This window comes from Balaenoptera acutorostrata, chromosome 14 (genome assembly GCF_949987535.1).
Source record: "Balaenoptera acutorostrata chromosome 14, mBalAcu1.1, whole genome shotgun sequence".
NCBI classification, from domain to species: Eukaryota; Metazoa; Chordata; class Mammalia; order Artiodactyla; family Balaenopteridae; genus Balaenoptera; species Balaenoptera acutorostrata.
The window spans coordinates 70,080,273-70,105,182 of NC_080077.1; the positions used below are offsets into that span (position 1 = coordinate 70,080,273).

Consider the following 24,910-nt stretch of genomic DNA (forward strand, 5'->3'; position numbering starts at 1 on the left):
AAGTTCTTTTAGGCAGTTACAAGAGAGGTAAAAGTTTTTCCTGAGTCTCCTAGGTCTTGATTGCCTTCAGCTCAAAATAATCCACACGTCAAGGTGGTGTATTTTGGGTTGGTGTATTCTCCCCTTCACTAATCATACAACCATCTCACACTGTCACCTGGTGACAGTGATTACAAGATACCATAGAGTAATTAATTTAATTATGACCTTCTCATACCCAGCACGACTACATGCTCCACAAGCATAGTTCTAATGATGGTATTTCCTTATTCACAGTGTTTCAATGTAGTCAAGAATGATAGCCCTCTTTAAATAGGAAGGAAGGAATGATGCAGGGAAGGTAACCATTTTACCCCCACCCTCTAGATGGTTTGATTTTTATTTTCATGTGCATTTATTGTCTGTACAAAAAAATAAATATTACTTATGAAATAAAGATAAGACATTTGACGTTCTTCATGGCCCATTCCAAACCTTCTTTGGGTTTTCATGTCTGACTAACTTATCCCTTACTTCAGCCAGACTTGTTTACTTTTGGTTTCAAACCTTCTGCATTCTCAGGATATAGTTTAAAATTTCTCCCTTTGCCTTACCAACCCTTTAAAAGTTAAGCCTAAATTCCTCTTCAGGCTTCTCCAGCTCCCTCCATAGAAGGTATTTCTCACTTCACTACTTTGCAATGGCAAAGACCTCTAGAATAGCATTTATCAGAGGCCACCTTTTGTTAGGGTTAATTGTGTATCTGGTTTTCCTGTTAAATTTTGGGACTGAACTGTTTAGGTTTGTATTATCTCCATAGTGCATAGTATAGACACACAGTGAGTGTTTCTTGAATTGAACTTTTATAGATTTTTAAATATATGCATTGCTTCTTTTAATTCTCCCCTATGTAGTAATTTTGCTAGAATTACTAGTGTGTTAGACTGTTTTACATTTAAGTTGCCATTCTCAATATTTACCCATCATTTTCTGAAGTATAAGAATTATTCCTTTGCTGGTTACTATTCCATCGTGCAAAAAGACAAGAATAATTGCATAGATATTAATTTTTTCATAGTCGGTATCTATTATACAAATTTTGGTAATTATACAACCTCATATTTAAGGAAGAGTATTTTATAAATAATGCTTTTTTTTCCTTTGTAGGTTACTTCCTCAGAATGTTGGCCTTCTCTATGTTGGAGGTTATGAAAGACCCTTTGCACAAATCAAGGTATGGTTGTTCATTTTCTAGTATATTTTTCCTAGATACAGTTCACTCGTCGAGAACCCACCAAAACCCTGCAAATAACCATCACAAAAATTTGGGAATGTGAATTATTAATTTCATTTGTTTTTGCATATCTCTGATGAAAAAGTAATTCAGTTTTTCAGTGAATCGATTAGTTTAATAATCTTGCCCTTAGTAGTGTTAACTTTGACCATTGCACTTCAGTGATTAGTTAAAAGTACAGTTTAGAGCCACATTACCCTTTTTACCAATAGAATTTTTTGACAGCTTTATTGAGGTATAATAGGCATACAGTAAAATATACGTATTTAAACTGTACAATTTGACATACCCTTGTGAAGCTATCACCACAATCAAGATAATGAACATATCCATCACCCCTAAAAGTTTCCTTGTGCCCCTTTGAACTCCCCTGTCCTGCCCTTCCTTTTTCTTTTTCAGTCCCCAGGTGACCACTGATCTAATCATTATAGATTAATTTGCACTTTCCAGAATTTTATAATGGATCATACTGTATTTCTTTCTCTCTCTCTTTTAGCTTCTTTCATTCAGTGTTATTATTTTGAGATTCACCCATGTTGTTACACTTCAGTAGTTCATTCTTTTTTATTGCTGAGTAGTATTTCATTATATGGTTTTAGCACAGTTTCTTTATCCTTTCACACGTTGAGAGACATTTGGGTTGTTTCTACTTTTTGACTATTATAAATAAAGCTGCTGTGAACATTTGTGTACAAGTCTCTGTATGGACATATATTTTCATTTCTCTTGGGTAAATACCTAAGACCAAAATGGCTGAGTTAAATGGCAGTTGTATGTTTTAACTTTTTAAGAAACTACCAAACTTTCCCCACCAGCAGGGTGAGTGCCAGTTCCTCCATATCATCATGAACATTTGGTATGGTCAGTCTTTTTAAGTTTAGTCATTCTTATAGGTATATAGTATTTCATTGGAGTTTTAATTTGCATTTCTGTAATGACTAATAATGTTGAGCATCTTCTCATGTACTTATTTGCCATCTGTACATCTCTAGTGAAGTGTGTGTTCAAAACTTGCCGTTTTTTAACTGGGTTTTTTGTTTTCTTACCGTTGAGTTTTGAGCATTCTTTATATATCTTCTGGATGTAAGCCCTTTATCAGATATGGGATTTCTTTTAACAGGATCCTCAAAGAGCAAAAATTCTTAATGTTGGTGAAGTTCAGTTTATTAGTTTTTTTTCACGGTTCTTGCTTTTAGTGTTGATCTAAGAAATATTTGCCTAGTCCAAAGACCAAAAGATTATTCTCCTATGTATTCTTCTAGAATCTTTATAGTTCTGGGTTTTACATTTAAGTTTATTATCCAGTGGAGTTAATTTTTGTATATGATGCAAGGTTCAAGGCATAGAGGGATGTTGTCCCCCTACACCCCAACCTTGTTTTGGCCCGTGGATATCCAGTTGTTCTGAAACCATTTGTTAAAAAGGGTATTCTTTCCACCATTGAAGTGCCTTTGCATCTTAGTTGAAAATCAATTCACCATATGTGTGTGAGTCTATTTCTGAGCTCTTTATTCTGTTCCATTGACCTATGTATCTATCCCTCTACCAATATCACACTGTCTTGATTTTTGTAGCTTTAGAATAAGTCATGAAGTCAGGTAGTGTAAATCCTGAAACTTTGTTCTTTTTCAAAGTTGTTTAGACTACTCTGGGTTCCTTTAATTTCCATGTGAATGTTAGAATCATCTTGTCAATTTCTGTAAAATTACCTGCTGGAATTTTGATCTGGATCACGTTGAATCTGGAAATCAATTTGAAGAGAAATGACATCATAACAGTATTGAATCTTACAGTTCATCAAAGCCACATATTTCTCCATTTATTTAGATCTTTAATGTCTCTCAGCAGTATTTCATTGTTTCAGTGTGTTAGTCTTGCACATTTAAAAGTACATTTATGTGTAAATATTTTGTATTTGTGATGCTATTTTAAAAGTATTTTTTATTTCAATTTACGATTGTTCATTGCTAGTAAATAAAAAGATGATTAAATTTTGTGTTTACTTTAAATCCTACAACTTTACTATACTCAATTAGTAATTCTAGTAGCTTTTTTGTAGCTTTCATAGGATTTTCTACGTAAATGATTATGTCATCTACTAATAGGTACTTTTCTTTTTCCTTTCTGATCTTGATATTGATACTTTTTATTGCTTTTTCTTGCTTTAGTGCACTGGCTAAAACCTACAGTACAAAGTTGATTAGAAATGGTGAAAACAGACATCCTTGCCTTGTTCCTGATCTTAGAGGGAAAGCATTCAATTTTTTGTCAAAAATTGTTTTTATAGCAATATTAGTTGAGGGTTGAAGCACAGATTCCAACTAGGCTTTCTTGTAAAAAGTGGAATAATATTATGAACGTTCAAGGCAGTAAATAAAAAGAAAGGTTTGCAGTCATCCTTTTCCTTTGTTATTTTAACTTTATTAATGTTTTCTGACAGACCTGTAAAATTTGATTTGTTTTTTGGTTTAGTATTGGATTTTTCCTCACATTTGTTTCTTGGCTCCATGAGTTAATTATTTTTCTCACGTTTATTTGTCGGATGTGATTTTGAATTCCTTTCCCCCTACATATATGACATATTTTTATGCTTTGAAAAACAAAGATTTTTCAGAATAGACTGAGCCTGAATAGGACATATAAGATATTTAATACTGAGGCGGTTTAGTCACATTATTGACATTTTAAAATAAAAAACCTTGTTTAGCTACCATAGCATCAGTACTTCTTTAAATACCTTCCTTAATTTAACTTAAGACACTCTCAGAAGTCTACATTAGGGTCTTAAGTTGTGGACCCTCTTGAACGTTTCTGATTCCTAAGTAATGACAAGCATTCAGGTACATTTTTTTTAATTCTATTTTTAACATCCCTGGAACACAAGTGGAGTAGTTGGCAAGAGTCTCTTCATAAACCTCCCTCACTATCCTGTTCACCAAATTCTCCAGTAGAGGCAGGAATTCTAATAAGTTTCAGCAGAAACATTTCTAAAAGCCCAATTTTTTTTCTGTCCATTGGTTTGGAAAATCCTGTTTCTCTGTATTAGAACTGAAATAATGAAAAAGTGAGAGGCTTATCTGATATATTTAAGGAAGGGTAGAATTTGTGCGTGTGTGTGTGTGTTACATGTTGTCTCAAAAACATAAATGTATGTATGTATGAGGGTGATTCCTCCATCACTCACCTGATTCATTAACATATCATTTTCTTTATCCAAGCCCTTTCTAACAAGCCCAGTGACAAAGGTCAATCCTTTGTCAACCCTTTATGCCTGGATAATCAACTCAATAGAAAAAAGTCCATTATTTTAGGGCATCTTTTTCCTTTGATGTTGCTATGGGAAAGGTTTCTCTCATGTACTGTGAAAGGATTTCTTATCCTCATTAATTGTTGAAGTTCTTTTATAATTCCTGTGGTTCTTATGAAAATGCTGTATAGATCCCTACCTGATTAGAATGCTTGTAAGTTAATTGGAAAACAATTTTAAAAAATCATAGTTTAAATGCTTGAGATTAGGGTAGAAATTTAAGGTTCATTCCCTGCCCCTTGCCTTGCATCTGACTTCTTCTGGACATGAAATACCAGTATTTGTTTGCTGTTAAACTAAATGTAATGATGCTGTACTTTGTGGCATAGATATCAGATATAACCTTTAATAAATGGAAACTGTTTTGCTTTCTTAAGAGAGTATTGGTTGAATTTTTTTTTTTTATAAATCAAGATAGAAAATTTTTCATTTGAATATTTAGGAAAAGGAATTCTCATTTATTAATAACATCATAGGACTAAGTGTGAGTGGCTTGATGTTAGAGGCTACATTTGTTAAAGTGGCATTTTACATTTGTATTTCTAAAAAGGAGCTCCAATTTATAAAGATCAGAAAGAGAAAAAGGAAAACACAAAAAGGATGGTGGATATTTGGGCTAGTGTTAAATGAGTTCAGAAAATTTGCTATAGCATGACAATAGATGTATGTACTATTAGCATATAACATGAATTGTTACAACCACTCTTTCTCTCTCTCTCTGTCTCTCCCTCCCTCCCTCTCCCATTATTACCCATCTTTTAGTTTTAGTTTTCTGTCCAAGCCATAGGTAAAGATACCAGTGTGTACAAACATGGGACTTCATTACAGTCTTAGACCAGTACATCTTCATGCTAGTTTCAGGTTTCATTATTTTTAGAGGAAGTTATTCCAACTTTACCTTTCATATCTCTTAACATCTTCTGAAAGTCATCAGAATAAGTTTTCATGGGAAATTTGTCATCTGAAGAACTTGATTTTAAACATGCATGATTATTCTCTTATTTTAAACTAAAATATGATAAACTAAATAAAACACTGATCATTTTATAATGAGTTGTAATACAGAGTAAGAAAAGAATTGCCTCACATATCCACAGCTATTGTTTAGTGCTGTAAATGAAGTAGATTTCACCCTCATCCAAGACTAACTTCTTTCAACTTTATTGAGATTAAGATAAGTTTCTAGATGTACTGGGCTGTGTGTGACTTAGGGTTTTCTTAAGTAAGAGATATGTTTCATTATATCTTTATATGTAGTCTTTGAAATTCAAAAGGGAAGTTTTGAAAAAAGTAAAATTTTACTTAATTCTTATTTGTATGCTTTCAAGTTGTCAGAAGCTTTTTGGGGTGGAGGTGTGGTTATTTCTGTATATCTTTGCATAATACCTTTATCTTAATTCAGTGCGTATATAATTCTATTGTTCATAGTCTATTTTTGTAGACATGGTCAAGTTTAAATAATAGTTTACATTTTATTTATTTTAAAATTTATTTATTTATTTATTTTTGGCTGCATTGGGTCTTTGTTGCTGTGCACAGGCTTTCTCTAGTTGTGGCAAGCGAGGGCAACTCTTCATTGCGGTGCGAGGGCTTCTCATTGTGGTGGCTTCTCTTGTTATGGAGCACAGGCTCTAGGCACGTGGGCTTCAGTACTTGTGGCACGTGGGCTCAGTAGTTGTGACTCGCGGGCTCTAGAGCGCAGGCTCAGTAGTTGTGGCGCACGGGCTTAGTTGCTCCACGGCATGTGGGATCTTCCCGGACCAGTGATCAAACCCATGTCCCCTTCATTGGTAGGCAGATTCTTAACCACTGAGCCACCAGGGAAGTCCCAATAGTTTACATTTTATACCTATTATTCTGTGTTGTTTTCTAAAGCATTTTACGGTGCAGTAAAAATCTCAGTGCTATTCTCATAGGGTTCTAGTCCTGGAGGCTCCACTTACCAGCCATAATCCATAAAACCAAGAAGGATTGAAGCCTGTCAACATCACTTTTAGTCAACTCAAGGATCGTTATGGAAAGTCTCAGAGCCACAGGGCTGTCCCTCTCCACTGGGCTTGGTATTAGTTGCCTCTTGACAGCCCAAGAAGTGTGTGAAGCTGTGAGGCTGAGTCACATACAGTTTTCACTTTGACACTGTGGAATGGCTGAAAAATGTCTTTTGTATTTTAACTATGAATTCCATGCAGCAGCCATATGTGAAATGTAAGGAATATAACTGTTACTCTGAGGCAGTTATTTTATAGTCAGTACAGCTGGATTATTCTCTGCCTCAGCTTGGTTCCATCCCTGCTGAGAGACTGGGTGCCGTTAGTCACAGTCTCATACTCTAGGCTTTCTGAGCTTCAGTTTTTAAGTCTCTTTACAGCCCAGGAAATATAAGATTGGTGTAAAATTGGTGTTTGTATTCATATATACATATGCAATAGATGCAAGGAAATAGTGATCTCTTCTTCATTTTTGAAATCATATTTGAAAATCCATCAAACCATTCCCTCAGACTTTTTTAAATTAAAAAAAGTAGAATATTTTTCCTTTTCAGGTATATTGAGCTTGGATTGTTATTTGTTACTTAAAAATATCTTTGAAATGCCTAATAATGTGTCAATTTTAATTTTTAGGGTAAATTAAATTTAAAGATAAAGTATTTATTTGGGGTCTCTCTTAGGAAATACTGAAAAAACTAGGAAAACTGATTTGTTTTGTTCACTGACTGATGATGTTTTAGAAAATGTGTGGCTCATTAGATCAACACTTTTTACTAAAGGAAATTATTTAACATCCATATTTTAAATCTCTAAAATATCTGAAGTATTACATCAGATATAGATGCAGGCCTAGAACTGAGTATCATAGTTTAGTGGCTTCCAGACTTATCACCATGACCTGTAGGAATGTAAGAAGTGTATTTTCATTGAGTTCTAGCACACATACACATATGTGTATTTATACACACACAACATAAACCAAAGTTTCAAAATAAGTATGATTTTCCATTCTGTTCAGTTTATTTTTCCATTGATTTAGTTTTTAAATGTGGGTCTCAACCCACTAAATTAGCTTCTCTGTTTGGAAAATGGGTCACGACTCACAGTTTGGCAAACACTGCTGCAGGGTAGGACTTGTCCAGCTAATGCTGCCATCTGCCGCATTGATGCAGTGCAGGCGATGGTGAGGAAACTTACCTGCCCCTGAGTTGATGATAGTCCTCGGAGTGGCTTTGGAGGGGAAGAAAGTGATGCGATGTCATAGTTGCTGGGGAGAGGGAGGAAGAGAGTATAGGAAAAGATAAATGAGAAGTGACTTAAGATGTTTCATGGAGCCAAGCAAAGCTATTTTCTATTTCAGAAAGACCCTAATTCTCATAAACAGAGAGACTTCTGTGCCTACTCTGTCTTCCAAGTGATTTCATGTATTTTGAGGCTAGAGAGACAAATAAAGGTAAGATCCCCATAGATGACAAAAACGGAAAGAAATGGAGATGAGTGAGAAGTTGAGAGAAAGCAGTGGAAGCAGGTCTCGATCAGTGTTCCATGTTCGTTGAATAATGGCTCAGTTCTCCGTAGCACTGTGAGTGGAGGGGCAAGTTTTCAGTGTCTCATGTTGCAGTAATCAGAGCGGACATGGGTATTTCTTTGTTGAAAGCAGATTCAGAAAGTGAAAAAAAACAAACAACTCACAAACTGTAATGGAAGCCAAAAGTCTCTCTACTTATATGCCATAACTATTAAGTTGCTGACAGCATTTTATCCTGCACACTTGCTGACAGAGTGCTTCAGGGCCACTGCTGGGCTCTCTAGTGAGCCCATCTAGTAACTTCCTGGATGTTAAAAAGCATGCATTGTTACCAACAAATCACATCGAAACTGCAGACTTAGGGTTCCAGAAAGTATTCAATAGCAGTAGTTTTCCTGCCATTTTTACCAAGGTGCTTTTGGCCATGTTATTGCCAAAACTGAGTAACACTTAAGGCCTGTGGTCATACATGTTTCAGTTTCAGTATTCTTACCTTCAGGTCCTTAAAAAATTTATCTGTTTGCAAGAATATGAGTCCCATAGGGCTGGGCTGTGTCTTGTGTACTTCTGTATCCTCAGCAATTAGCCTAGTGCCTGAGACATAAAAACACTAAATAAATATTTAACATTATTATTGAAGAATGCCTAGAAAACCAAATATTGGTTGTTTTTTTTTTTAATTGAGGTATAGTTGATATATAGCATATTAGTTTCAGGTGTAAAACATCATGATCCAATATTGTACACATTGCAAAATGATCACCACAATAAGTCTACTTAACATCCATCCCTTTACGTAGTTACAAAACAATTTCTTCTTGTGATGAGAACTTTTAAGATCTACTCTTTTAGCAGCTTTCAAATATACAATGCAGTATTATTAACTATAGTCACCCTGCTGTTAACATTACATCTCCAGGATGTATCTACCTTATAATTGGAAGTTTGTACCTTTTGACCCCCTTCTTCATCCATTTCTCCCACCCTCACCCCTGCTTGCGGCAACGACTAATCTGTTCTCTGTATCTATGAGCTTGTTGTTGTTGTTGTTGTTGTTTTAAACCATCAAGTATTTACCATGAAGTTCATCAGAGTATTTAAAACTCTGGTTCTAATTACATACATATTTACTGCCTTAAAACTTTATTTTCTGATCTCTTGAGCTGGGATATCTTTGAGGCAATATAAATTAATTTTACTTTCTAATTTAAGATTGTGGTTGTAAATTGTTATTAACATCAGTAACTTTATTTGAAATGTAGATTTTGTGAATTATTCTGAGAACATTTTAAATATAGTCCTCAAATTATTTTCCAATTAAGAAAGCATTTTTCTTAGCTGGATATTCCAACTACTTTCAATCTCTCTTGAGCTAGCCATTTTATAGAAAAATATTAGAAATCATTTTAGCATATTCTAGTTTTCTTGAAAACCAGATCTATCATATCAAGCTGACTTCTTGTGACATGTGATTTGGAGAGAAAAAGATTAAACAATTCTTTTTTGTAATTTTGAAATGTTCTCAAAAAAGGAAATGGTATCATGCTTACTTACATATTTATAATGCACTGGACATCCTATTTTGGTGAAAGGAAATAACATGGTGTTTCTTATCCTGTTAGGTTTTTTCCCTACCAATGTTTTACTTCTAAAAAGAATTTCAAACACACTGACAACCATGTAAATAGAAAAGGTAATATCTAAAATGGCTATTGTAGAAGTCATATTTCTGACAAATGTCATGGTTTCTGATCTAGATTGTACATTAGACATCTAGAAGTTATGTATTTCACTTTTTCCCACAAAAGGAGGAATATTACTTGTCCACTTGCCTAATAAAGTTTGAAAAAAACAACCCCACCCCCCCCCAAGGCAGAGGTGGCAATAAAGACCCATTTCAAGTGTATCATGGCCATGATTCAGGCAGCTAGGGAAGCTCCAGACTGGTGTTCTCTTTGTTGACCCTTCGAGAACAATAACAAACTATGAAACTCTGAGACTAGATAATACAAATCCATTAATGTTGCCAATGATTCGTAATGGGCACTATTAAAGTTGGTACCTTGAGCACCTTCAGAAGTTTGAGACTACTGCAGTAAGTGATATTCTGTCATAAGTAGATATGGTAATTGTAAGTTACGGGTAGGAGGGATCCTTTTTTTTTCTTTGAACTTTATTTTATTTTTTTATACAGCAGGTTCTTATTAGTTATCCATTTTATACATATTAGTGTATATATGTCAATCCCAATCTCCCAAATCATCACAGGACCACCACCACCCCCTGCTGCTTTCCCCCCTTGGTGTCCATATGTTTGTCCTCTACATCTGTGTCTCAATTTCTTCCCTGCAAACCGGTTCATCTGTACCATTTTTCTAGGTTCCACATATATGCATTAATATATGATATTTGTTTTTCTCTTTCTGACTTACTTCACTCTGTGTGACAGTCTCTAGATCCATCCACGTCTCTACAGGTGACCCAATTTCGTTCCTTTTTATGGCAGAGTAATATTCCACTGTATATATGTACCACGTCTTCTTTATCCATTCGTCTGTCGATGGGCATTTAGGTTGCTTCCATGACCTGGCTACTGTAAATAGTGCTGCAGTGAACATTGGTGAATGTGTCTTTTTGAATTATGGTTTTCTCTGTTTATATGCCCAGTAGTGGGATTGCTGGGTCATATGATAATTCTATTTTTAGTTTTTTAAAGAACCTCCATACTGTTCTCCATAGTGATTGTATCAATTTACATTCCCACAAATAGTGCATGAGGGTTCCCTTTTCTCCACACCCTCTCCAGCATTTGTTGTTTGTAGATTTTCTGATGCCAATTCTAACTGGTGTGAGATGCTACCTCATTGTAGTTTTGGTTTATATTTCTCTAATAATTAGTGATGTTGAGCAGCTTTTCACGTGCTTCTTGGCCATCTGTATGTCTTCTTGGGACAAATATCTATTTAGGTCATCTGCCCATTTTTGGATTGGGTTGTTTGTTTGTTTTTTTACTGTTGAGCTGCATGAGCTGTTTATATATATTGGAGATTAATCCTTTGTCCGTTGATTCATTTGTAAATATTTTCTCCCATTCTGAGGGCTGTCTTTTCGTCTTGTTTGTAGTTTCCTTTGCTTTGCAAAAGCTTTTAAGTTTCATTAGGTCCCATTTGTTGATTTTTGTTTTCATTTCCATTTCTCTAGGAGGTGGGTCAAAAAGGATCTTGCTGTGATTTATGTCATAGGGTGTTTTGCATATGTTTTCCTCTGAGAGTTTTATAGTGTCTGACCTTACATTTAGGTCTTTAATCCATTTTGAGTTTATTTTTGTGTATGGTGTTAGGGAGTGTTCTAATTTCATTCTTTTACATGTAGCTGTCCGGTTTTCCCAGCACACTTACTAAAGAGACTGTCTTTTCTCCATTGTATATCCTTGCCTCCTTTGTCATAGATAAGTTGACCATAGGTCTGTGGGTTTACCTCTGGGCTTTCTATCCTGTTCCATTGATATATATTTCTTTTTGTGCCAGTACCATACTTTCTTGATTACTGTAGCTTTGTAGTATAGTCTGAAGTCTGGGAGCCTGATTCCTCCAGCTCCATTTTTCTTTCTCAAGATTGCTTTGGCTATTCGGGGTCTTTTGTATTTCCATACAAATTGTAAAACTTTTTGTTCTAGCTCTGTGAAAAATGCCATAGGTAGTTTGATAGGGATTGCATTGAATCTGTAGTTTGCTTTGGGTAGTACAGTCATTTTCACAATATTGATTCTTCCAATCCAAGAACATGGTATATCTCTCCATCTGTTGGTATCATCTTTAATTTCTTTCATCAGTGTCTTATAGTTTCGTGCATACAGGTCTTTTGTCTCCCTAGGTAGGTTTATTCCTAGGTATTTTATTCTTTTTGTTGCAGTGGTAAATGGGAGTGTTTCCTTAATTTCTCTTTCAGATTTTTCATCATTAGTGTATAGGAATGCAAGAGATTTCTGTGCATTAATTTTGTATCCTGCAACTTTACCAAATTCATTGATTAGCTCTAGTAGTTTTCTGGTGGCATTTTTAGGATTCTCTATGTATAGTATCATGTCATCTGCAAACAGTGACAGTTTTACTTCTTCTTTTCCGATTTGTATTCCTTTTATTTCTTTTTCTTCTCTGATTGCCGTGGCTAGGACTTCCAGAACTATGTTGAATAATAGTGGTGAGAGTGGACATCCTTGTCTCGTTCCTGATCTTAGAGGAAATGCTTTCAGTGTTTCACCATTGAGAATGATGTTTGCTGTGGGTTTGTTGTATATGGCCTTTATTATGTTGAGGTAGGTTTCCTCAGTGCTCACTTTCTGGAGAGTTTTTATCATAAATGGGTGTTGAATTTTGTCAAAAGCTTTTTCTGCATCTATTGAGATGATCATATGGTTTTTCTTCTTCAATTTGTTGATATGGTGTATCACATTGATTGATTTGCGTATATTGAAGAATCCTTGCATCCCTGGACTAAATCCCACTTGATCATGGTGTAGGATCCCTTTAATGTGTTGTTGGATTCTGTTTACCAGTATTTTGTTGAGGATTTTTGCATCTATATTCATCAGTGATATTGGTCTGTAATTTTCTTTTTTTGTAGTATCTTTGTCTGGTTTTGGTATCAGGGTGATGGTGGCCTCATAGAATGAGTTTGGGAGTGTTCTTTCCTCTGCAATTTTTTGGAAGAGTTTGAGAAGGATGGGTGTTAGCTCTTCTCTAAATGTTTGATAGAATTCACCTGTGAAGCCATCTGGTCCTGGACTTTCGTTTGTTGGAAGATTTTTAATCACAGTTTCAATTTCATTACTTATGATTGGTCTGTTCATATTTTCTGTTTCTTCCTGGTTCAGTCTTGGAAGTTTATACCTTTCTGAGAATTTGTCCATTTCTTGCTGGTTGTCCATTTTATTGGCATAGAGTTGCTTGTAGTAGTCTCTTAGGATGCTTTGTATTTCTGCAGTGTCTGTTGTAACTTCTCCTTTTTCATTTCTAATTTTATTGATTTGAGTCCTCTCCCTCTTTTTCTTGATGAGTCTGGCTAATGGTTTATCAATTTAGTTTATCTTCTGAAAGAACCAGCTTTTAGTTTTATTGATCTTTGCTATCGTTTTCTTTGTTTCTATTTCATTTATTTCTGCTCTGATCTTTATGATTTCTTTCCTTCTACTAACTTTGGGTTTTGTGTGTTCTTCTTTCTCTAGTTCCTTTAGGTGTAAGGTTAGATTGTTTATTTTGAGATTTTTCTTGTTTCTTGAGTTAGGATTGTATTGCTATAAACTTCCCTCTTAGAACTGCTTTTGCTGCATTCCTTAGGTTTTGGATCATCGTGTTTTCATTGTCATTTGTCTCTAGGTATTTTTTGATTTCCTCTTTGATTTCTTCAGTGATCTCTTGTTTATTTAGTAACGTATTGTTTAGCCTTCATGTGTTTGTGTGTTTTATGTTTTTTTCCCTGTAATTGATTTCTAATCTCATAGCGTTGTGGTCAGAAAAGATGCTTGATATGATTTCGATTTTCTTAAATTTACTGAGGCTTGATTTGTGACCCAAGATGTGATCTATCCTGGAGAATGTTCCATTCTCACTTGAGAAGAAAGTGTAATCTGCTGTTTTGGGATGTAATGTCCTGTAAATATCAATTAAATCTATCTGGTCTGTTGTGTCATTTAAAGCTTGTGTTTCCTTATTTATTTTCATTTTGGATGATCTGTCCATTGGTGTAAGGGAGGTGTTAAGTTAAAGTCCCCCACTATTATTGTGTTACTGTCGATTTCCTCTTTTATAGCTGTTAGCAGTTGCTTTATGTATTGAGGTGTTCCTATGTTGGGTGCATAAATATTTATAATTGTTATATCTTCTTCTTGGATTGATCCCTTTGTCATTATATAGTGTCCTTCCTTGTCTCTTGTAACATTCTTTATTTTAAAGTCTATTTTATCTGATATGAGTATTGCTACTCCAGCTTTCTTTTGATTTCCATTTGCATGGAATATCTTTTTCCATCCCCTCACTTACAGTCTGTATGTGTCCCTAGGTCTGAAGTGGGTCTCTTGTAGACAGCATATATATGGGTCTTGCTTTTGTATCCATTCAGCGAGCCTGTGTCTTTTGGTTGGAGCATTTAATCCATTCACGTTTAAGGTAATTATCACTACGTATGTTCCTATGACCATTTTCTTAATGTTTTGGGCTTGTTTTTGTAGGTCCTTTTCCTCTCTTGTGTTTCCCACTTAGAGAAGTTCCTTTAGCATTTGTTGTAGAGCTGGTTTGGTGGTGCTGAATTCTCTTAGCTTTTGCTTGTCTGTAAAGATTTTGATTTCTCCATCGAATCTGAATGAGATCCTTGCCGGGTGGAGTAATCTTGGTTGTACGTTCTTCCCTTTCATCACTTTAAGTATATCATGCCTGACGTGGGGCTCAGAACCTTCACTCCAGTGGGTGGACTTCTGTGGTATAAGTGGTCTCCAGTTTGTGAGTCACCCACCCAGCAGTTATGGGATTTGATTATATTGTGATTGCACCCCTCCTACCGTCTCACTGTGGCCTCTCCTTTGTCTTTGGATGTGGGGTATCTTCTTTTGGTGAGTTCCAGTGTCTTCCTGTCGATGTTTGTTCAGCAGTTAGTTGTGATTCCGGTGCTCTTGCAAGAGGGAGTGAGAGCACATCCTTCTACTCTGCCATCTTGAACCAATCTCTCTAAATTAGGAAGGATCTTTAATTGTCTTAAAACAGGAATTTAAAAATATAGTCAAATAAATCTAATTATCTCTTAAAACAGTTTTTTTCTAAATAGTGAGGTGGATATTTGTTTTCTTCATATCCCAAAATTTCATTTTCTATAGAATTATTTGCCAGTAAGTAAAAATGACAAGCTTGTAGTTCAGGAAATTCACAAACTGTACTATATGCAATGAAATGTAAGATTTGAAGAAACTATTATAAATTTAATATTGCAAATACAAGTCAGCAGTAAGGTACCATTTGGATATTTACAGTTTTACTAAAATATTTTAAATATTAATATTTAAGTTCTTTCTATAGTGTGACCAGATCAGAACATTTGTGATACCCAGGAAATAGCTTCACAAGTGGTCATTCATCTGCTAAAATAATATGTTCTTTCTAGTGTTAAAGTAGTTTTAATTGTTTTCTGCTAAGATTTAGTCTGGTAATAGTCAAAATATTAACAGTGAACACACATTATATATCTTTTTAAAAAAAGTAGTCTATCCAGAATCTATATAGATAGACACATAAAATGACATTTTAGGTTGTTTGACTATCCAAAATTTCTTCTCAATAGATTGCAATATTTTAGAGTCAGATTCAACTTACTAAGTCTTAATAAAAGCAGTTCTCTAGTCGGAAATTCATTTCGTATAAAACTTTCTTCATTTTTTTTGGTTCAAAGGATGCTGAGACTTTGAGAAACAAATAGTATAAATGAATATTTAAATTAAATGTACCCCTAATGTGTATATATATATATTTTTTACATTTTATCATCAAATGTTACAACCATATTGATATCTCTTTGGGTATCTCATCTTTTTTTTTTTTTTCTTATTTGTCATTATTTGAAAACTTTCTAACATGAAAAAGGAAAGCAGGATAATATGCTTGTTTAAAACCAAAAGCATGAATGCTTAGTACCGTTATTAAGCAAACAAATATTATAGCCAACATTTATTGAGCACCAAGTGCCAGGCACTGCTCTAATTAATTCTCAGACAACCTGTAAAGTGTAGGTACTTGTAGCATTTTCAGTTTTACAGATCAGGAAAACGTAGAAGGCTTAGTGACACACTGAAGGTTACAGTGCCAACAGGTGGTTTACATTATATTGCCTCCTATGGAGTATTATTTTAGTGTATACTATTCAGTGTACTAATTACTATTTATGTTGCATTACCATATATAGTATATTATTGTAATTCTTGAAGCCCTTCTGAGTTTTGATTTTACAGCAGGCCAAAATTATCTCTGTAATTGGTATAATACTAGTAAAGACATGGATTGTACTAAATGACTTGACCAAAGGAAATGTGGTTCCACCACAAGGATCAAGGTAGAGTCATTGTGGTTTATTTACATCCAAAGAGATGGGAGTATAAAGAGCTCAAAGTTATAATCTTACTTCTACTACTTATTTAGTCATTGTTGAGTGTTTATGTTCATCAGTTGTTAATTGTAAGAGCCGAGAGTTCTTGTATTGAGAACATTTGTGAATTGCTGAAATATTAAAAGGCTTCTAATTAAAATATCTTCTGATATAGTTATGGAGTGTTTTCCTTTTTGTTCACAAAGCGTCTAGTTTGGAGTTTATTGTGTCATATATTTCTCCTCAGCCATGATTTTTTACAAGGGCCAACCCTCCTAGTTGTTTTCCTTTTGAATTAAATGCTTTTCATTTTGCCTTTATTACTTTTTAATATCCAAGAGATTTGGGTGAAAGTATTATATGGTTATTAATTTGAAATAGTCTCTAGAAATCTATTTCTTCAAGAACCAGCTGGGAAGAAATCAGGTATATAAACAAATCACCTGAGCATTTTGTGTGCTCTGACTAGCTCAGAAAGAAAAAGTTAGTACCTCATTTGCAAGATATTGTTTTTCAACCAGGTGTGGTAGTTTTGCTAGATACAGTGAAAAACAGTCTCTCATTTTTTGACTCAAAGTTGTGTATGCTTTGTGAGCATAGATGGAATTAAAGCATTTTAAGGTTTTTCAAGATCAGTGTATCTTGGACGCATTTTGATGACTCAGGGCTGATTTTAGCTGCAGAAGGGAACTAGAGCAGAATTGCACTGAGAAGGAACAGATGTTTTCTAAGTTTCAGGATGAGTAGGTTGGTTGCATAGCACAAGAGTAATCGGACGATGTAAAAGGCAGTGACAGTGAAAATAAGCAAGGAGATGTTCTCAGGGTGGTTATGGTTTAGCAAAAGGATGAATGAAGTAAGGCAGCATGCATATGATGCAGGTCATTAGATGTCACAAAGTGGAGATTTCTGGAGTGAAATGGGGCCACGCAAGGCAAAGGTAGAAACTGTACTGGTGAGGGCAAGTTACTACCAGTGATGAACTGTTCCGTTCTCTTGTATCCTATTAAGAGGTATAGACTTCCGTGCTCTATAGGGCTCAGTCTTATCCATAATAAGTAAAATCTTAAGCCTGTTGAGGATTTTCAAATGCCTTTACTGGCCTGAATGATTTATTAAATCAATACAATTATGAAAAATGATAGTTTGGGAGAGAAAAGTGAAGACAAGTCTGTTCTTTTGAGTTCTTCTTATTCTTGGTGGAGTGCCAAATGTCCTTAATAGATTGGCTTCCCTTGAGCCCAGGCCTCTGCTTCACTCAGTTCTGTTGGCTGTTAACGAATGGCCACCTCTTCTGAGGGACTTGAGGTAGAGCCACATCGCTTTCTTCCTCCAAACCTTCCACTCCTTGATAGTTTCTGTTTTAGGCATCTTGACACTCTCTAGCATAAATTCAGTCTCCTGTTTCTGGCCTTCAGAACCTTTCTTAAGTTTATCCCACACTAGTTTGATTTTTTTTTTTTCATTTTTAAATCATTACCAAGAGTGGCTTCCTGTTGCCCACTGTAGCAAATGTAAATTCCTTCCATTGGGCTTTCCTGTGCTCTTGTCCCCTCATTTTCCCTAACTCCCACTCCCCTCTAATGGTGACAGTTCCCTATTCCTTTGACTATATGTACTAGTCTCTTGGCAATTTTATATCTCAAAACTTACCTGCTAGTCAAAAAGAAACATTGATTAGGTATATATGTACAAAGTATTTCGGTGAAGACAGGGATATAAAGATTAATAAGCTATTTTCTCAATGTTTTGTAATAGCCTATATGGGAAAAGAGTCTGAAAAAATATATATACCTATGACTGAATCACACTGCTGTACACCTGAAACTACCCCAACATTGTAAATCAACTATATTTCAATAAAAAATACAGTAAAATAAAAAAAATTATTTTATATGCCCCAAACTTATTTATAGTCTGATTGGTGAGATGGAAAGAATCTCTTTGTAAAAAGATAATTAACAACAGAAGGTAGGATGTGATGTGTCAGATGCTTGGAATTAGCTATAGATGTCCAAAGCTGAGGAAAAACTCTGGGCTGGGGCAGTTGAAGTGGGATTCACAAAGGAAATAAGAACTGTGTTTTCCTTCCAATTAGGTGAATAGTAGCGTGTGTGTGTGTGTGTGTGTGTGTGTGTGTGTGTGTGTAAGAACTGTGTTGTCCTACCAATTAGGTGAATAGTAGGGTGTGTGTGTGTGTTTGTGTGTGTAAGAAAGAGAGACTTTGTCTTTCTCTGTTTACTCCCTGTAGGAATAGGAGAATGACAGGTGTTTTAGGGAAGTAGAAAATGCAAAGTGTGGAGTGGAACTATAAAGTCTTGCCTTGAGTATAAAAGCAAAAGTTTATGTAAGGAAGGAATACGAGATATGGTTGAAGAGGTAAATTGGTGTTAGAGAATTAAAAAGAAAAAAAACACACTAACAGCAAAACTATACAGACCACTTTAAGAATTTGTAATTTGGAACTGGGCAGGGACTAATACCTTTTTTAGAGAAACATCAGAATTTTAGCTGAGAACCAAACTCACCATCAAGAACTGACATTTTCTTGCTGATTTGTATCAGTCTTTCAGATGGCTTCTTTAGACTCAGCTAAAGTAACTAATAATAATGCTCACTGCCATGGACAGACAAAAGGGTCCTGTATTCCTAAAGTCATAACTGTCAGGTAGTAAAATATTTTTATATCTTCTTCATATTGTTTGAAGTAGAGCTAATATAAAAATAGTTCAAATTAACGTTTCTATTTGTTTTTTTCTGACATTCTCTTGCTGTTCAAGTGGAACTATTATTTGTGACAGGAAGTGAATGCACTAGAGAACCTTTCTTAATGTGACTAGTTATACTTTTGAATCTGACCGTTCAGGTCATGGAAGATCTTGCCTTTCCATAGTTGTCATTTCAGTTATTTTCGTCTCTTTTTTTGTGTGTCTTGAGAAGTTAAGATTAAGCCCAAGTCTGTTAGACATAGTTTTCATGGGAGACTTGTATCCTGGAAAAAGACAACAGATTGATTGGTTCAGGTTTGTTCAGTGCAGATTTTTATTGTGAGAAAGAAATCAGTTCATTATACCTTTTTCCCCATTGAAGGTGGTAATTACCCTTTATTGTTGCATTCACAGCTTCTTTAGAGAATTATCTTCAAAATTGTGACTTTAAAAACATAGCATCAGGCTTCCCTGGTGGCGCAGTAGTTGAGAATCTGCCTGCTAATGCAGGGGACACGGGTTCGAGCCCTGGCCTGGGAAGATCCCACATGCCGCGGAGCAACTAGGCCCGTGAGCCACAATTACTGAGCCTGCGCGTCTGGAGCCTGTGCTCCACAACAAGAGAGGCCACGATAGTGAGAGGCCCGCGCACCGTGATGAAGAGTGGCCCCCGCTTGCCGCAACTAGAGAAAGCCCTCACACAGAAACGAAGACCCAAACACAACCAAAAAAACAAACAAAAAAAATAGCATCAAGACTATTATTGACTTAAAAATAAATAATAATTATTTATAAATAATACATAAATAAGTCTAAAAATCTAGCTCTTCTGGTGTACCATTTTCGTTAAACATTTCCTTCAGTGTTTCTGCATGGTAATCTGGAAGCAGAAACCTGAACTCTAGTGATATACTGCCCAGTAATAGAATTTGCATATTTTTGGTTTGATATGTATTCTTTCTTTTGGAAATAACAACCTTTGACATTATTTTTAAAGTTAGATGTTTTTGTTAAGATCAATGATCATTTACAAAAACAGCTATGGCATAAATGGAATGGTAACATATGACTTTAATTGTACTAGGAATAGAAAAAAATAAGGTATTTTTATAAAGAGCAAAAGAAATCATTTTTATTGAGCACATATTATATGCCCAGGACATATGATACCTTCTAATATTTATAAAGTCTTATAAAGTAAATATTATTTCTACTTACAGATGAGAAAGTTGAGACACAGAGAGGTTAAATAACTTGCCCGTGGTCATGCAAACCAGTAAATGATATAATTGGGATCTGAACGCAGATTTTCCTGACTCCCTAAGCCCACTCCCTTTGTTCTTTACAACACTGTTTTTGTGTAAATATTGCTGACTTAAATTTTCCATTGGAGACGTTGATCAAGTATTCCAAGGGAGTCAGCCCATACAACAACAGTGCGTTGAACAGAGCAAGCTCTATAGAAATGCAAGACGGTAGAGAGATCAGTGACCCAATGACATCATCATTTAATGAAAATTTTCCCATGTAGCTTTTCTAAGCAAGCATTTATGTTAATTTTTTCATTTGATAAATTGGAAGTATCCCTACCTTCTTAAAGTGTCCTATAATTTATAGAACTTTTATTTTGAGTATCGTCTTGGACTATTTGCCTGTACTTTAATAAAGTGATGGCTTCAGGAATTGTTAATATCTCTTAAGCCAGTTACTGCCTCAGAAAGTGCCCCAAGATTACTGTGCTTCGGGGTTGGTGATTTGCTGTCAGCTATTATTTCTCAAAGCCAAATTCTGGCAGTTCCTTTCTTGCTGCTTCTTTCTTTTTTTTTTGTCCTGTGAGTAACTTAAAAAGTACCAAAATTTCTAGGGAAAATTAGGTGACTAAACTTGTTAAATCAATAACCTTAATTTGCACCTGATTATATGCATCCGTAAGCTTTGACCAGTGGGCCTAAAGGTGTCTCTACATCCTCCTGGAAAAGTGTAGTACTTTCATTCACTGACATTGTGTTCCTATTTTTTCTTTTTTTAATAAGGAGGTGTTAATTCTGCCATATTTGTCTTAAGACAGTACCGCACTACTGGTAATGTTTTGTTTGCTGGAAGGGCCTACAGACTTACCCTTTATTTCTTTTAATTACGTACACTGCTCTTGTGGTCCTAAATATTTGAATGTGGTTCTGCTTACTGGCTATATAAGTGTAAAGACAGCCAAGAAGGCAAAAAGCATCAGCAGCTCTGCTCAGAAATGATGTTCTTTCACTTGCGGTGGTTTCTTTTCTTCAGTGAGCCTGCCGCTGCCTTTCCTCACCGTCTCCCTTTCTTCACGGTGGCAGTAGTTGATGTCTCTGTCACTGCTACTCACAGCCGCACCAAGTGACTTAAAACAGGTTTGAAACTTACAATACTTTTCCCGAAACACAGGTGTATCTTCAAGTTTGTCAAGCAGAGTGACTGAACCAGTTCTGCTTTCTATTCTCTTGTCAGCCAGTGCCTTGCCGGAGTTTTCACATTTGTTGTCACAGTAGCAGTGCAGTGTGGTTTATAATCCATATGCCTCTCTTAGGTACATCTGCAGGTTTAAACGCTTTGTTTGTCCCTACAACACAGGACTCATCTCTACTGCTTGAGTGCTTCTGGTGTATAATCACGGTAGCAGTGTATTTCAGCTTCACCATGGTCATCTTAAAGAAAACACACAGGAGCTTTAATATAAGCTGGGAGCTTTTCTACCAAACTAGAAATATGCTAATGGCAGATTCCAGGCACTCTCATAAAGGTACTATATTATTATTAAGAGGAACCTCTTAAAGAATGGTTTCATCTTAATTAATTTTACTATTAATAAGGCCCCTTTTGGAATTTTTCTTTTGGGGGCTTACAACAGAAACATAAGATGTTGGGTTCTCCTTAATATACAACTAATATGTATTCAGAAATGGGTCAACCATAGTGTCACAGTTTTGTTGTGATCATTTATAGCCATGGAATAATAGCCTGCAGATACCTCTCAAATCTTTACCTCATTCTTCTCTTAAACCACAGTTTTGAATCTTCAGATGCCTACTGGGCATTTATATTGACTCTTTCAAATCACCTCAGATTTGCTCATTTTTGTTACTTATTCTTTAAATGAACATTTAATGGCTACCTGCATCACTCAGTCATGAAACTTAAATTTATTAGGTACCCATTATGTGCCAAGCACTTTGATAGGCACTGAAGTTAGAGCAGTGAATAAGACTGACATTGTCTCTGCTTTTGTGGAGCTCACTGTGTAATGCACAAGACTGCTGATTGAATCAGTTCTTCAGGAGTGACGACTGTAATGATAGGGAAGATAAAGGGGTTGTTTGGATGGAGGGCAAGGGTCTGTAGCTTTGTCTCATGGGTTGGGAGGACCTCTCTAAAGAAGTCACCTTTAAGCCCAGAATTGAAGGGCATGAAGGAGTTAGATGAGTCGGGGCAGGCTGGTCTCTCTGTGCCTCAGTGTCCTCATGTGTAAAGTACCAAGAGAAAACTAACAGTAAATTAGTTAATGCATGCGAAGCACCTAGGACAGCACCTGGCCCTGAGTGTGGCTGCTGTCTTCATCACCTTTATCATCGTCATCAGTCATTCGTTTTTTCAGGCATTCAAATAAACATTGATTGAGCATGTACCAAGTGCTGGGTATTTTTCAGTACCGTGGTGGGATTCAGAAATGAAAAATTAAAAATCTGCCTATTCTAGGCTCTTAAGGTGTGTATACAAATAGTTTAAGAGCAAAAAGAATAATACAGTAGGAACCGTAAGGGAGGTATGAGCCAATTTCTGGGAAGGAGCAATCCTTTCTTTCTGGGAGTGGTATTTGATTTGTGTCACTTACTTGGCAAATAATATATACTGCCTGTGGAATCTAATATTTTCCTGTATTCTTATTAACTTTTAAGATTTTACATGCATAGGTCTTTACTTGCCACTGAAACTTTCCATGTTTGAATCGAGAAAGTATGTATCACACAGACTGAAGTAGGTGAATAGTAGGCGCTCTATATGTTGGTGAGTGGTCTTGGAAACCTATAAAACTTTCTAGGGTCACTTATACAAAAGCCTCATAACTGCTGGAGACCTTTATTATGATAGTAGCACATGCTTTAGAGGGACTCAATATAGATTAAGAAGTAGATGTCGCCTCCTCTAAAATAAAAAAAGTTCCCCATATTATTCTTCAGGGGTGCAGCAAATGTTGATAACACCAAATGTCTGTTTTAATACTTTGCTATAGTAAAGTGGCATCCCTGACATCATTTTTTGAAATGTATTACCATATGCAGCTGAAAAAAATTAGAGCAAGAATCAAAATTGGTAATCATTTAAATGTTTTTTGTTTGACGGTAGCAAAAGTAGCATACTTCACTTTTGCTGGTACAAAATAAGAAGCTCAGCAGACGGGAATATATTTCAACAAAATGAAGTTTGCAAAATGTTACTTACATCTCTCTCTTGAGAGAAAACAGTTAATTGTGTAGTAAATAGCATATTGTAGCTTTTGGTATATAAAATTAGTGAGCTTCTTATTTGCTGGAATCTTTTGTTTTTAAGTCTTAATGCAGTACATTTATGATTAAGATGCAAGCTTTTTTTTTTTTTTTTGGTCTGAACTTTAAAGCAAAAAGCTGTTGTTTCTAATAAACAGGTATTTCCCTCACAATTAGGTAGAACATTGAGCTGACCATAGCAAACAGTCTCGTAGATAATATCATCCAAAAAGAAGTAGATTAATGTATTTTTAAATTAAGGGTAGTCTTCAGAAATTCCCTGGTAATAGGTCTTTGCAGTGGCTTTTAATCTCTTAAAACACAAGGCTTGCATGGGATGAGACATGATTTCCCAGCTTTTGACAAAATTGAATCCAAAACCATCCACATACATATGACAGTCACTTCTAGAGAGTAATTAGCTTGCTATAAATACAAGAGATTTCCTGTGAGAAAATTGCTCATGCTATGTAACCAATAGAGAAATCTGGCGGATTAGAGAAAAAGTATATCTTATCCAAAAAAATAGAACCCTTCAGTTTTTTAGTTTGTTTTGGCTCTTGTGCTTTTTTGCTGAAATTTAATTGTGAGAAATGTGGCAGGCTGGTGTGTGAGACATGTTTATGCCCTTTATGGGGTGTGAGATTAACTTCATAATTAGCTTTTAGAGATCTTTATGGAAATTTTTTCATGAATCTATTAAAATGCACAAGGATGATTTGCCATTCAGTTGAAAAGCAAACCAATCCCTGAACATTAGGATAGACTTTAGAACTAGATGAATCTGGGGGGATTCTCATCCAATGTGTGTACCTTGGTTTTATATCTATGAAATGGAAATGACAGCATCTACTTCTTAGAATCATGGTGTGAATTCTATAGAATAGTGTGGATAAAGCATCTAGCACAAATCTAGGCTTATAAAAGTCATTTTAAAAAATGGTGTTTCCTTCTACCCCCCATCACTTCTTCTCTAAGGCATTTAATGAGACATTACAAACAGGGGCCTTGTTCTTTTATCACCTTGGGATCCAGATCATTAGGATCTTCTGATCTTTTTACATTTTTCTTTCATATGAGGAATTGTGGCATGAGAAACTGAGTACATAACTAACTCCACAGGTATGCTTCTTGGATATTTGTTGTAGGGAACCTGGGCTGCCTAAAACTTGATACACCTCTTCTAAAAAAGTAGAGCATGTGGCTGTGCTTGAGAGTTTCTGTCTGTGCTGCAGGGTTCTAACTTAAGGAGACATTTTGATTTTGAGCTCAAGGTATTGTTTCAAAGCCAGGTATCACTTTGGTTTTAATTTATAAATAACCTCGTGGAATAGCCACTTTTCCAATTCAGGTTGACAACAGAATGAAAATAAACCAAATAGTCAGTTGTTTGCCTTCCTCTACTACTATTAATAGTTTTAGGCTATATAAAAGCATATAAATATGCTCTATAACGCATATTCAG

General features: G+C 35.4%; 1 protein-coding gene across 4 annotated transcripts in view; it reads left to right on the forward strand.

The window, feature by feature from the left end:
* RNGTT (RNA guanylyltransferase and 5'-phosphatase) overlaps positions 1-24,910 on the forward strand; it is a 289,984-nt gene that overhangs the window by 184,538 nt on the left and 80,536 nt on the right. For 2 of the 4 annotated variants that reach the window (XM_057528022.1, XM_007195941.2), the window contains exon 14: positions 1,147-1,213. In XM_057528022.1, the coding sequence (XP_057384005.1) occupies positions 1,147-1,213 (67 nt within the window). Of the gene's footprint in view, positions 1-1,146; positions 1,214-3,441; positions 3,469-7,928; positions 8,052-24,910 lie in introns of those variants that run through there. The other 2 variants (XM_057528020.1, XM_007195944.2) reach the window with 2 other exon arrangements.